This window comes from Alternaria atra, assembly GCF_907166805.1.
Source record: "Alternaria atra isolate CS162 genome assembly, contig: 25, whole genome shotgun sequence".
NCBI classification, from domain to species: Eukaryota; Fungi; Ascomycota; class Dothideomycetes; order Pleosporales; family Pleosporaceae; genus Alternaria; species Alternaria atra.
The window spans coordinates 2,677,973-2,692,454 of record NW_025091323.1 but is presented as its reverse complement, the minus strand read 5'-3'; the positions used below and the strand labels follow the sequence as shown (position 1 = coordinate 2,692,454).

The 14,482-nt window shown below is 52.5% G+C and overlaps 5 protein-coding genes across 5 annotated transcripts; 2 read left to right on the top strand and 3 right to left on the bottom strand.

Annotated features, from left to right (window-relative positions):
* Nucleotides 1-1,455: 1,455 nt before the first annotated feature.
* On the top strand, nt 1,456-2,687 carry ALTATR162_LOCUS5941 (uncharacterized protein; the record flags this gene model as incomplete). The annotated part of the gene is made up of 2 exons (XM_043313561.1): nt 1,456-1,829; nt 1,889-2,687. The coding sequence occupies 2 exons, from the start codon at nt 1,456-1,458 to the stop codon at nt 2,685-2,687; spliced, it is 1,173 nt and encodes a 390-aa protein (XP_043169496.1).
* A 424-nt stretch (nt 2,688-3,111) lies between these two features.
* ALTATR162_LOCUS5940 (uncharacterized protein) lies at nt 3,112-3,609 on the bottom strand (the record flags this gene model as incomplete). Its single annotated transcript, XM_043313560.1, has 1 exon — nt 3,112-3,609. One exon carries the CDS (start codon nt 3,607-3,609, stop codon nt 3,112-3,114), a length of 498 nt encoding a protein of 165 aa, XP_043169495.1.
* Nucleotides 3,610-5,827: 2,218 nt separating this feature from the next.
* Nucleotides 5,828-9,928, bottom strand: ALTATR162_LOCUS5939 (uncharacterized protein; the record flags this gene model as incomplete). The annotated part of the gene is made up of 1 exon (XM_043313559.1): nt 5,828-9,928. One exon carries the CDS (start codon nt 9,926-9,928, stop codon nt 5,828-5,830), a length of 4,101 nt encoding a protein of 1,366 aa, XP_043169494.1.
* A 782-nt stretch (nt 9,929-10,710) lies between these two features.
* ALTATR162_LOCUS5938 (uncharacterized protein) lies at nt 10,711-11,818 on the top strand (the record flags this gene model as incomplete). The annotated part of the gene is made up of 3 exons (XM_043313558.1): nt 10,711-10,850; nt 10,907-11,018; nt 11,069-11,818. 3 exons carry the CDS (start codon nt 10,711-10,713, stop codon nt 11,816-11,818), a joined length of 1,002 nt encoding a protein of 333 aa, XP_043169493.1.
* A 126-nt stretch (nt 11,819-11,944) lies between these two features.
* Nucleotides 11,945-13,030, bottom strand: ALTATR162_LOCUS5937 (uncharacterized protein; the record flags this gene model as incomplete). Its single annotated transcript, XM_043313557.1, has 1 exon — nt 11,945-13,030. One exon carries the CDS (start codon nt 13,028-13,030, stop codon nt 11,945-11,947), a length of 1,086 nt encoding a protein of 361 aa, XP_043169492.1.
* Nucleotides 13,031-14,482: the final 1,452 nt, after the last annotated feature.

Below are 14,482 nucleotides of genomic sequence, written 5' to 3'. Positions count from 1 at the left end.
TGCCCAGATAGCACCTGCTTGGTAGGATAAGGCACCGACGACGCCTTTGTTGACTCCGAACCTCTGCTTTTGTGAGTTTTTTGGGTTCCCTTGGTTACCTGAGGAATCTTCAAACCTTTTGTGCCTGATCTCCGTTCCATACGGCGATCTCAACCTCTGGCAACCATCTCTTCAATTCGTCAATATCGCCGACGGCCTTGAAGAAACTTCGGCTATTCAGGAAAAAGTCGACAGTTTCGACCTTTCGAGCTTCGGCAGATTCGATGCCTTCACATTGACACAACTCAATTAAACACTCAATGTGCAGAGATTGAAAACGCGCCAACGCAGCAGCACGGTCCTTTGGAAAATGCTTGCTGAATCGAGAAAAGCACTCGTACACTGAAGGTTTGATGTGACCGCTACACAACTGTCGAGCATCGAGAACAACCACCTTTTCATTCGGACGGGTGTTGCGGCGGCGTCGTTCGTGTAATAATGACCGTGCGACAGCAGCGCCGGCAATCCCGGAACCGATGATAGCCACATCCGCGGTTTGTGGCAGCTTGGACGAACTTACGTCGACGAGTTCAGGGTATGGAGGATCGCTAAGCTAGTACGTTTGCGATGGCTCGGGGTTAGGAAGACCTGGGGACTGTGATGCACGCTTCAAAGCCTGATTGAACTCCATAGACAAAGCTTTCAGAATGGAAGCTGTTGAAGCAAAGACTCTAAATGCGTTCTGCAAAATCGAAAGAACAACACCCATTTCAATTCAGATGATTCGCGTAGACTCTGAAAAGATTGCGGAGAGATCCTGTTGCAGTTACTGTCTTCGTAAGACCGACACCGGGTCCTGCAGCTTGGCAGGCTTTCCCGATCGTTGATTCGTGCAAACGGACTCCTCCGACTCCCGCAAATTCCCCTACCCCATGGCTCCATCTCCGCCGTTGGAACGCCACGTGTGGAGAATCTTCCTTCGCCCTTCCTTTTCCAGGAAACCGTCACCCATTTCAGACTACTTGGCCAGACGGTTCGTGACAAGGGACAAGGGACTCGCTGCAAGGGCAGTATGATGAGCCGTTCGTCTACACGGGCTCTTGCGCGGCAGTGAAAGACGGAAACAAGCTGGTGGTGAGTAGCTTTCACAACACCACAACAAGCTACTCAGAAAGGAATTTGAATGTTGCGTTCTACTCGCATTGACTTGCAGTATCTTTTCTTCTATTCAAACCTTTGCCTACTGCGTTGTAGGGAGCGATATGCAGAAGCGGCGTTGTTGATGCGTGCCTTTCTTCCGGCTTCCGCTGTCGCGCTAGAGACATGGCACACAAGATCTGCCCAGGCGCGAGATCCATATCCGCATCATGGGCTCGTGGGCCCTGCGTAGACGCATTGTGGTCTTCTCTATAAGACTCGGTGATTTCCCAACGATCAGCGAGGTTTATCTCTGCAACAGGTCATCTTCTATCCATCATGTCCTTCACCAAAGCCAGCCTCACGGCTCTTGCCTTGGGGCTACCTTCTTTCCTTACTCTGGCCCTCGCCGCTCCTTCACCGTCCTATAACCCGCCCAAACCTGTCAATGACCCCTACTCCAGGGACTACTGGCCCGCGCCTCGTAAGATCACGGGTCAGGACCTCAACGGTGCACTTGGTGGTGTCCACATCCACGACCCTAGTATTGTGCTCGGACCGGATGGCCACTACTACGCTTTCTCATCTCACGGTTTGGCCACAACCTCCCGTGCTTCGAAGAAGAACAGTTTAGAAGGGTACTGGGAGGTCGTCGGCCAAGTCTTGACGCCGCCTGGCAGCATTGATGACCCCGCTCGTGCAAACCGTCTTTGGTAAGAAGCAACAACCTAGCAAGCACCTCAAATAACCACATCCTAACACAACAATGCAGGGCACCTGACGTTCACAAGGTCGGCGACACCTACTACTGCTACTACACCGTTTCCGACTTCGGTGTCTCAGAGTCCTTCATCGGGCTCGCCACTTCGAAGACCCTGCAGAATGGGTCCTGGACCGACCATGGCATGGTTGTGTCTTCCAACAGCACCGACGCTCCCTTCCCGCTGAGCAAGACTAACACCATCGACGCGGCTTTCATCCAAGATGCCAAGACCGGCAAAAACTACCTCAGCTACGGCTCCTGGTGGGCCAACATCTGGCAGTTCGAGTTAACCAAAGACTTCAAGTCTGTTAAGATCCCCACTGCCCGCCAGCTGAGCTACACCTATGACCCCGTGCTGCCAACCAAGGAGCAGGCGTACGCTAACATGTCCCTTTCCTGGGGTGGTGCATCCGCCGAGGAGGCCCCGTATATCAACTACAACAAGAAGCAAGGCTTCTATTACCTCTGGTACTCGGCGGGACTGTGCTGCGGCTATAACCCCGCTGCGCTGCCCCCGGCTGGGGCTGAGTACACTATCTTCGTCGGTCGCTCCAAGTCGCCCCGTGGACCTTTCGTGGACCGCAATGGGAAGGATCTCGCCGAGGGTGGCGGAAGCATGGTCTACGGCAGCCACGGTAACACCTACGGACCTGGTGGACAGGCGGTGATTTCCAACTACCACGGAAGCGACGTGCTGTACTACCATTACATCAACACGACGTTCGACCCGCTGTACCGGGACAACTTGAAGTTTTTGGGATGGAATCCGATCAAGTATGTTAAGGGGTGGCCGGTGTTGGTGGAATAGCTGGAGAACGTATAGTACAGTGTAACAATATTAATGTTATTTAGCTAGGTCATACACAAAGCTGAAACCCTCCATAGCCTTGCAGTAACACTAGTGAGTGTGCTTTACAATAGTGCTGAACCCTTGTTTAATCTAGATATGTAAAATCAAGTGCGGATAAAGGGGTGTGATTGCGAGTCTTATAGACCGCCGCAAAATAAATGTTGTTGTGCTTGAGCTGTTATCCTACACTTCATGCCTTGTGACATGGCGTTTCTTCCAACGCCTAGCTCTGCTTGAGGGAGTACGAAGAGAAATTCTGGGACAGAGGTTCCTGGCGTCCGCTTGGGGAATAGTAGATAGTGCCACTCGACGACCCGTGATTCGAGAGTCTTGCAGCCTGCGAGGTAAACTCTTCTGCCCACGTCAGGGTAAGTGCCACCTTCTAGTTTGTCGTTGCGACGACTGCATTGAATGTTGCTGTCACAATAGCGTCGACGCTGCTGACAAAACTGTGGTCGATCCTGAATGTGCCCCAAGAAAACGAGCCATCGCCTTTAACTAGGTTTCCCGTCAGATGCCCAGAACTGCCTCCGTTGGTGCTGGTGTAACCGTAGCTGATCTCCCAAAGCCAAGTTGTTCCCGCAGCAAGACCGTGCACGGCCTGCTTCAGTACAAGTTCGATCGTCCGCTTCTGGTGGGGAGAGCCGATGAGGTAGCGTTTGGCCAGATTGACGTCAGTGGCTGCATCGCGCTCAGTGATTACGCGAGAAACCCCCGGTACGTCGCGAACAGAGAGGGCTGGAACAACAGCTGGCAAAGATTGAATATCCCGAACTGCGACCGCGTTGACGGTGTTGGAAGTGGGAGCGCATTGAGCCGAGTAGATTGAGCTACAAGCAAGGAGGATCGACATCCATGTCTTGGTGTTGGCAAATAGCATCTTGAATGAAGAAGATCTGTGCTGGGTATGTTGTACTCGTCAAAGGGAGTGGTCGTTGAAGTGAGTGACTGTCGAAGTGAGCGACTGTGAAAGTGATGCTGAGGATTGTCTGATGAACTTGAGTAACAGCGATGCTGTCCGCCTTTTATAATTGCTGAACTGTCGGGATAGTTCTCGAAAGAACTGCCGTCTTCTTGCCGCTAGAATAGTGTTTACATGGTGCATGATCACATCTAACTACTTCCAAAGTTACTTGCAAAGAGTGTGAGAAAACAGAATTATGTGGCGTAATGAGGCCCGATTCCATTGCTCATACCACGGCTACGTCCTTAGCGAGTACATTGGCGAGATATGTGCAAAGTTATTCAAGTAAAGCAGATCTGAACTGTTGTAAACTAGCGAGTACACCGACAATAGCCAATACCACCAAATCATAACTCAAGGAGCCATGATCCGAAGAAGTAATCATATGATATGTCTTCTCGCCGACCTCGTATTACAGTCGTTGCACCGACAGAATCGTGTCTGGAGCACCTAGATACGGTCCGAAACTTACCGTCAAGGTACTATCCGTGCCCGTTCGCGAAGCTCACTAAGATATGTAGCGTTGACCTAGAATCTGACTTCAGGGACAAGGTGCTGTGATTATCCTTGCACTTTGGTTCGCATTCTCAATGAAGTTCGGGGAATGAGGTTGCGTAAACAATGGTTGGCTTTGAGAGCTACCTCAGGACACTTGGACATTTCAGTACAATGAATGTAAAGGTGCAAGGTGCCGGGATGGTATCTAGCATCCGGATTCTCTAAGGCGCTCTCGAGGATCTCGCGTACTTCCAACAGCGGTATCGCCAGATCTGACTCGCCATTTCGGGCTTGATACAACTTCCAGGGTGCTGTGTTCATCAGAGCATCGGTGGTGAGGGTCACCATTTCCAGACTCTTCTCTCCTTGCGCAGAATACACGCGCCTCATCGCATCTGCATGAGCCTCTATAGAGGGTGCGAGATCCGCGGATACTTGGCGTGTAGAATATAGATAAGAGACGGCGTCGGCTAAAGCCTGCTCTAAAACGGTTGCATTATGGGCGTGCTGCTTGGCTCTCATAGACATGTCGTAGCACTTTTAGAATGTAGCCTTCACGTCTAGCTTGTCGATCGCCATCCAGGCTTTGTTGTAGTTGGGTCCTAATGCATAGCCGGCCCCTCAGTAACCGAATGTGCATCCCGGATCATGAGCGATGACTTGATTGAATCAAGCAGCTGTTTTACGATGTTTGAAGAAGCAAGACCAAATTAGACCTCGATTGAACCATTTCTGCGCGTCGAGATTCGTGGTGCTAATAGAAAACCCATGGTTGCCAAGGTCGAAATACTCGGTATCCGCAGGCACCCTGCCTGCTTTTTCTAGACGAATTGCCATGACGTTGCCGTGGCCACGATCTTGGTGGATTGGATTAGTGCTACGATCGGACCTAATGCGACCTTTAGAACTGCGAGGAGGTTTACGTGATGTATCACATTTAATTGTCAGCCTCTTCGCTGTGCGGGTAATTTTACTACAACTCTCGTCCTGTAGTTGCTAAGTTCAACTATAGTTTGCCAAAGCTGCAGGTGCAGCGGTCATTGCAACTACTTTGTCGAATGAGAAAGTGGGTCTCCTGAAAGAGCTGGGTGCAGACCACGTCATCAATTATCGCGAGGTTCCTAATTAGGGTGAACATGCCAAATTCCTGATCCCCAACCACAGCGGCATACAACATAGTATCAAAGTTGGTGGCCATGCCAATATTGCCCAGTCACCCGAGGATATCGTTATCGATGGTGTAATCTCGATCATCGGCTTCATGGGGAGCTCTAGCAAGGAGCAACCGACGTTCTTAGATTGTCTGAGCAACCTCTGCACCGTGAGAGGCTTGCTCATTGGATTCAGGGCACAGTTTGAGGAAATGAACAAGGCCATCGAGGCGAACAATATCCATCCGATCGTTAATCGGAAAGAGTTTAGTTTGAGCTATTCAAGGAGGCATATCAGCACATGTTCAATCAGAACAACGTGGGAAAGGTCACAATCAAGATGAAATAGTCTGGTGGAAGAATACCCAGATAGAAAGCGTTTCTGAAGATCTATCATTTTCGTATATCGTCAATACCAATGGTGAAACCGCCTGTAACGCCAACTCCCATGCATATCTAATCCCATCCATCATCAAACATCCACTTTAACCAACCCATCGCCTAGCACTCTTGAACATGCGCGACCACGGGCCGAGCTCACCCCATCCCTCTGTATCCCGTGGGATGTAGCTTCCCACCTCCTTCAGGATGGCTCGCTCGGGATGCGGCATGAGCGCCAACACCCTTCCGTCTGTACTCCTCACACCACCGATACCCATTGGGCTACCGTTGGGGTTGTATGGGTACGTTTCTGTCTGCTTTCCGTAGTTGTCGACGTAACGGAGGGAGACGAGGTTCTCGTTGTATAGTGTCTGCGGGCTAGAAACCGAAGAAGCCGAGTTGGAGAAGTGAGCGCGTCCCTCGCCGTGCGCGGTAACAATGGGGAGTTTGGATCCAGCCATACCGTGCAGGAACACAGATGGTGGTGTGTTGGGTCCTTTGGGATCGAGCACTTCGACCGTGCAGACGCGCGCCTCGTATTGCTCGGAGGCGTTGCGTTCGAAGCTTGGCCATAGCTCCGCACCAGGAATGAGCTCCTTCAGCTTGCTCATGAACTGACATCCGTTGCAAACACCAAGGGCGAAGGTATCTGGGCGGTTGAAGAACGTCTCGAACTCTTTGCGTGTGTTGGGGTGCAAGAGGACAGACTTCGCCCAGCCCTGACCTGCGCCGAGCACATCACCGTAGGAGAAACCACCGCATGCTGCAAGGCCGACAAAGCCGGCAAGTGACACACGCGAAGAGATGATGTCAGTCATGTGTACATCAATGGCAGTGAACCCAGCCTGATGGAAAGCGAAGGCCATCTCGGCTTGACCGTTCACACCTTCCTCGCGAAGAATGGCTACGCGTGGCTTGGCAGTAAAAGGCGACTTGAGGTTAGACATGAAGGGTAGGATGTTTTCAGCAGGCTTGAAGGTGAGGTTGTACGAAAGACCGGGGTCCTTGTCGTCGAGGATGTTCTTGAACTCGGCGTCGGCGCAAGCAGGGTTGTCACGAAGCTTTTGCATGCGGTATGAGGTCTCTGCCCAGCGCTGCTGAAGCTTCTGGCGGCTGTTGCGGTAAACGCACTGAGTGCCGACGTAAAAGGAGACATCTTGTTTCGGCGCCTCAGCGACGCGACCAATCTTCTTGATCATGCCTGGGGGTGGTCCGCAAGTAGCGAAGCAGCGGTTGAAGGCAACCTCATCCTTCTTTCTGACCTGGAAGACGGCTCCGAGCTCTTCGTTGAACAGTGTTTCCAGGACATCTTTAGGTTCGCTCGACTTAGCGACGCCATCAAGCATGACCTCAATACCACATCGTCCAGCAAAGGCCATCTCAACGAGGGTTGTGAAGAGACCACCGTCAGACCTGTCGTGGTATGCGAGCACGATTCCTGACTCGTGGAGCTGTTCGATCGCATCAAAGTAGTCCTTGATAGTATCGGCATCGTAGACATCAGGCGCTTCGTCGCCAATCTGCCCGAATGTCTGTGCTAGGGCAGAGCCGCCCATGTGCTTCTTGCCTGCTGCTAGATCGACAAACATGAGGATCGTCTCACCAACATCCTCGACTCGTTCCAGAGCTGGAGTCCATGTTCGGTCAATGCGGTTCACGGGTGCGAACGCAGTAATGACAAGGGACATGGGTGCCGTAACTTCCTTTGCCTCGCCGTTGTCTGACCACTTCATCTTCATGCTCATTGAGTCCTTGCCGACGGGGATGGATATGCCGAGCTTGGGGCAGAGATCCATACCGATAGCTTCAACAGCCTCGTATAAAGCCGCGCCCTCTCCGGGATGACTGCTTGCCGACATCCAGTTGGCCGAGAGTCGGACCCTGGATAGCCTGTCGAAGAGACTTGCTGCGGCAATGTTCATGAGGGATTCGGCCACAGCCATCCTGGCAGACGCTGCCGGCGAGATGAGGGCCAGTGTGGGCTTCTCACCCATAGTCATAGCCTCACCAGTCCTGACACCAGCCAGCAGCGATGTAGCTGTTACCGATACATCAGCTACTGGGGTCTGCCACTTGCCAACCATCTGATCGCGGACAGTGAGACCACCGACTGTTCGGTCTCCAATAGTAATCAAGAAGGACTTGGAGCCCACAGATGGCAGAGTGAGAACTCGATCTACAGCTTCGGCGACCAAGCCATCCTTTGGGGTGTCGGGGATGTACATTGACAAGCTGCTGTCAAAGGCAGGAAGCCTGAGCTTGCGGCTCTCAACGATGCGGGACATTTTTGGTGGCTTTCCGAAAAGTGTGGCCATTGGAAGGTCGATGGGTGTAGGGTTCTCCTTGGAGTCCCTGTCGTTCAACACTAGGCGCTGCTCTTTGGTCGCTTTGCCGACGACGGAGTAACCGCATCGTTCTCGGTGGCAGATGCGCTTGAACAAGTCTAGCTGGTCAGGACTGACTGCAAGCACATAGCGCTCTTGAGCCTCGCAACACCAAATCTGCAGCGGGCTCATGCTCTTGTCAACATTGTCGATCTCGCGTAGCTCAAAGATGGCACCGAGACCAGAGTCGTGGACAAGTTCAGGCAGTGCGTTGGACAGGCCACCAGCTCCGACGTCGTGGATGAAGAGAATGGGGTTCTTGTCGCCCATTGAGCGGCATGCGTCGATGACTTCTTGGGCGCGCCTTTGCACTTCGGGGTTACCTCGCTGCACACTGGCAAAGTCAAGGTCGACCTTGCCTTCGCCGGACTGTATGCTGGATGCTGCACCGCCACCAAGGCCGATAAGCATGGCAGGTCCACCAATGACAAGGAGATGCGAGCCTGCTGGTACAACATCAGGGTCCTTCAGTGCGTGTTGCGGCCTGACTGTTCCGACACCACCTGCTAGCATAATAGGCTTGTGGTAACCTCGCAGCTCTGGCTCCTTCTCGTTTGTGAAGACGCGCATGAGCATGGTGCGGAAGTAACCGGTGGTGCATGGGCGACCGAACTCGTTGTTGAACTGGGCGCTACCAATGGGCGCTTCGAGCATGATATCCCGGCTGCTGGCGATGTGCGAAGGCTTGCCGACATCTTTCAGCTCCCATGGGCGCTCAAAGCCCTCGATGTTCAGATCAGACACGGTGAAGCCCGCCAATCCAGCCTTTGGCTTGGAGCCACGTCCGACAGCTCCCTCATCTCGGATCTCACCTCCAGAGCCGGTGGCCGCTCCTGGAAATGGTGATACCGCGGTTGGGTGGTTGTGAGTCTCGACCTTGCAGAGGATGTGTACCGTCTCTTTGGTGCCGTGCCACTCGCCCGTGAGGTCGTTGGGCGCCCAGAAACTAGCCTCCTCGCCATTCAAGACGGCAGCGTTGTCACTGTAAGCGCTTACAACGTGCTTCGGGTGCTTCTGGTGGGTGTTTCGGATCATGCCAAATAGCGACATGGGCTTGCGCATGCCGTCGACGGTGAAGTCGGCATTGAACTGCTTGTGTCTGCAGTGCTCCGAGTTGACCTGGGCGAACATGAACAGCTCCACGTCCACCGGGCCCCTCTTCAGTTCTTGCGTGTATGCCTCGACGAGATAATCAATCTCCGACTTGTCCATAGCCAGGCCCAGCTCCCGGTTGGCGTGGTCCAGGGCGGCATGGGCGCTGTTGTACTCGTCGAACTTGATCGTCGTCGCCTGCGCCGGCTCACCCTCACCGAAGATGGCATCGAGGTTCGGGGCGGTACGGCTTATCGTCTGTGTCATGCGATCGTAGAGGTGGTCGCGGTTGGGGATCTCGTCAGCTTCGAGGGTGCGGTCGAAGGTGGCGGCGATGACCATGCCGCGCTCGATGCGCTTGACTGCCTTCTCGAGAGTGCATGTGCGCGCAATCATGGAGGCGAGGGAGCTCCATGGCGATATCGTGCCCGCGCGTGGGCAAACGTAGAAGAGGACCGTGTTGTCATCGCGAGGTTCGCCGCTGCGGTGTATAGCGTCGAGGAGGACTTGAGACAGGCGGTCGTTGCTGCTGGGGTACTCGCCATAGTGCAGGATCTGTTGCAGCGTCTTCAATTCGTCGTCGCTGAGTTCCTTGAGTGGGTTGACAAAGTGCACCCAGAGCGAGCGCACTTCCTTCGCGCCAATGGCCTGGGCTAGGCGCTGAAGACGGAAGTCGGAGAAGGCCGACGAGCCCGGGAGGATGAGATATGGGTCCTCGTTTGACGCCATCTTGTGTGACACCTAATCAGTTTCTTCGAGTCGATATCGCGGGTGTCCGAAGACAAGAGCGATCACGGGCGCGTTCACATGGCGGGGGAGGGGAAACTTTACAAAAAAAATCGGCGCGCGTCACTGCCGCCGGATCCTTGTCCACTTCCGCAAGTACTGCGACATTCGCGTTACCTTCTTTCTGCTTTACAGTCAACGTCTAGTCGATTTTCAGCACATCTAATTGAGTGATCCGGAAAGAAGGGGCACTATTTCGAGGTCCTGATGTTGATGTCGACGCAATCTCCCAATCACGCACGACATAAACTTATGTCTGCCCATGGAGTGAAATCCCTCGCTTCGGTACCTATTAAACACGACGCGATTGGGCGAATCTCCTGCGTGTGTTCGACTATGGTTTGAGCCTCTAGTAATTCAACTTTTCTTCCGCGCTCGTACAAGGCGCCGCCGAAATCTACCACGTTTGAGCGCGACCGAACATGTTCCCCACGCGGCCCGACATCGCAGCGCTATACTATTCGGGTGAGAAAGTCATATCTCAACGGCAGCCCGACGGGAAGCACTGTACACAATACCGACGTACAATGTTTCCGGCTATAGTCGGCACGAGTCAGACTAACATCTATACGTGCATACGCCTACATGGCATGGTTGTGTCGTGGCACATCGACTACCATACTACAGTGTCAATCAGAAGTCTCAAGTGAACTAGACAGTAGCAATCTTTGTTCGTTCGCTGTTTCTAGCGTTTCAGCATCTGAAGCCAGATTACGTTGTTTCCAATGCCTCAACATATCGCCATCGCTGGTGCTGGTATCACAGGCCTCGCATGCGCATACCTCCTCTCAGAAGCTGGACACAAAGTCACCGTTGTAGCACGAAACTTCTATGGTGACAAATCTACCGAATGGGCTAGCCCATGGTCAGTCATTCACGACTATCTTGATTACAGCTCACTAATATGATCAATGTCCGTAGGGCAGGCGCTTTACTAGCACCACATCCTGACACTGGTTTCACAGATCTCCAATTAGCGTCACTAACACTTTACCACCGTCTTTTGAAGACGGTTCCAGAGAGCGGAGTGAAGGTTAGCTATACCGCGATTCTATTCAGACAGCTACTGACCATACACCAAAGAGCCTCCGCATAACCGAATACTACGATGACAGGCCCCAAACTGCAGATGTCTGGTACAAATCCCATATGCAGAATTTCCAAACCACCCTCGAATCTCAACTTCCGCCCGGTGTCACATTAGGCTACTCTTACGATGGACTCATCGTGAACCCCAATGACATCCTCCCCTGGCTAACAACTCAACTCCGGAACCGAGGAGTCGAGTTCATCCAACAAACTCTATCCTCGATGCAGAATCTACGAGACCTGACAGCAGCCGACCTGCTAGTAAACGCCAGCGGCCTAGGCGCACGAGAGCTCGCAAACGACCCCGCTGTCTACGGCGTCCGCGGCCAAACCATGTTCGTCGACTGCGCAACCTCGGGAAGATCATCTCTACTCCAACAAGCAATCCTGCATCAAGGCTCGCACTACACCTACTGCATTCCCCGCTCATCAGATGGCGGCATCATCTTAGGTGGCGTCAGTCAGCCATCCAACACTGAGACCCAGCCCGACAAGAGCTTACGGCCAGACATCCTTCGACGCGTCAATAAAATGACGAACGGGAAATTCGACTGGGTCGATCTAGAGAGGCACGGCGAGGATATCGTTGGTTTTCGACCTGCTAGAGAAGGCGGCCTGAGGGTGGAAAGAGGAGGTGATGTAGTGCATGCGTATGGTGTAGGTGGGTTGGGATATCTGTATGCTTTTGGGGTTGCGGAGAGGGTCAGGGAGCTGGTCGAGGGGAACGTGAAGGCGAAGTTGTGAGGAAAATGCACACGTATCAGCCTCAAGTTCCAAAGCAGTTCGGGTAGAACATAGTAAAATCCATGGTCAGGCTTGTTATTTCATTATCACCGGACTAGTCATCCACCTTGGCGATCTTAAAATACTTCAAAAGCTATCCAAGTGCACGCCTACCCCCTTCTCCGCGGCCAATTCCATCAAAGCCTTCCCGATCGCGATGTCCATTATGCCCACCCCAACACTCTTATACACCACAAACCCTTCCTCAAGCCACTTCTGCATACCCTCATCCTCCCTCAATCCATCAATTCTCCCCGCCTCAAGCATCTGCTCTTGTTTCAAACCAGCAGCCACCAGCTCGCCAGCCTCTTCCATGCATCCCTTAATACTGTCGACTGTGATAGACGCTTGATGCACCTGAGAAGCAAATGGGCCGGAGGGGTTACTGATGTGTTTGAGAAGTTCGGGGTCAATCTCCTGCATATCCAGACGGTAAGAGCCGATTGCAGAGATGAAGCGGGATTTGCCGAGACCCGAGTCTGACGTGAGGTATGAAGCAGGAAACAAGGGAGATGTACTAGGTGTCGTGCAGAACATGACATCAGCCTCTGTGACCAGGCTCTCCAGTCCAGCGTCCGTTTCTTCAAAGACCTCCATCTTGATATGTGGGCCCACTTTCGACTGTGCGAGTGAATCCACCAGGTCCTTTGCTCTTGCACTGGATCGGTTGACCACGGTGATCTTCCGGATGTCATCCCCTTTGAGCAGGATAGCGAGGCGTATGTGCCACTCGGCCTGTTTCCCCGCTCCAAACACAACAATGTTTTCGGTCTTCTTCCGGTATCGATACAACAACATACTTCCCAGTGCCGTCCGGAATGCCGTCAACTCCGCCGCATTCAACACGCCTACAGCCTGCCCTAACTCATCGCAAATGGTAAGGACACTCCGTAGTGCGGGTTTGGGCTTCTCTCCTGGAGGAGGAGGTTTGGAGGGCGCAACACCGACTATCTTTACGCCAATAGACGATGGTGTTGTTGCGGGCATGAAGAGGCTGACTTGTCCATTTGGTCGGGTGACATTGGCGCGGTGTGGTTGGTAAGGAACTTCATCATTGCACGAGTATTCGGTGAGAGCTTTGTTTAGTGACGAAGCCAGTTTTTGGACGTCAGATGGAGAGATGTTGTGGAGGAGGGTTTGAATGTCGGTGTCGGAGAGGACGGTGAAAGTCATGGTGGTTGATGTTGATAGAAGGGCCGACCTTAGCGAGATGGCTGATTTGGTATCGTCCAGTCGGTTGTTTAATCTGTATTCGATGACCTCGATTCCCTTTCCGTGGTCGATTTCTGATGTACCTCACGTTGTCAGCCCGATGTCGGTGTGCTTTCCTGTTGCCTGGTGTTGGTCTTGCCGCGATATGCGGATATGCTTGCCTGCGGATACCGTCGGCCCACTGCCCCACTATGTCTTCGACGATGTGCGACCAACGGACAGAACATCTGTGTGCTCGTATGTAGCGAAATAGGCTTCACTCTACTAGACGAAGTCGTCGCTGTTGGATGTGTCTTACTAATGATGAGTCGCATGCTTAACGTCATAGACGAGTGCCGTGGTACACACTGGGCATTCCTGGTGGTTGATAGTTGAAATCCGACACTTATCAGCCAATGGTCAATCCGCGAGACAACATTGTTTTGTTGGCCGCTCCCTCTGGTTTCGGCCATACGTGGTGATGTTGAGCTATGGGCGATGTCGGTTCAAGCGTGTTACGCCTCGTCAAATTCCCTTCCTGGTCGTAGCGGGGTTTGATATCGCCCAGCCTGCGGAGAACATCCCCGCAACTCTTTCGTCTTGGATTACCCAAGTGCGCAGTAATGGCCGATTCTGAGAGAGATTTTTGAAGCACTAGACTGCTGTGTTGATTACCGGAGGATTCTTTTTCGTGAACTACCAACATGTCTTCCTTGATGAGGTCAAGAAAATCGTTGTAGTCAGCTGTACAGCGTTGGTTCTCTCTCAACTCCTCTATGAACTAAAGTAAATTAGCAGTGTAAAAGACGTCTGCAACCATGTCTAAAGCTTTTCCTCAGCATATCGCGGTTTGAGAGTATAGGTAGATCGATGATAGAATACTGACGGAACAGACTAACCTCGATGACTGCAGGCTTTACTTTAGCCTTTTTCATCCCAGACTCGGAGTATGTAGCGAAGAAGGTATCTGTCGGCATATTGGCCATGGAAGGATCGTTTGCTAAGCGCTTTCGGCCTAAACGTTCGACCAGTTTATAACCACCAAGATACCATGTAACAAACTGTAGGTATACACACCCCAGAGCCCAAACATCGCATGCACTGGTAAGCATACACCCGAGATCCATTTCTGGCGATCGATATGTCGCTGAGTTTGGCATACGTCCGGTTCTCCGTGTATCCCAAGAATCTTCCGTGTTAAAACGAGCAACCCCGAAATCAGTAATCTTCAGAATACCATGACAGCCTATAGACCTATCATCTGGATACCAAAGAATGTTTTCCGGTTTGAGATCTCCGTGGCGGCCAAAAAGATTCCTCGTCATTCGATCTGGGTTCGCATCTTCAACTGGTCTAACGCCACTCTGCATTCTTACCACCTTCTGTACTGGTATATCCGAGCCAATGTATAAGAGACTCCCGGAAAGAGTTGCA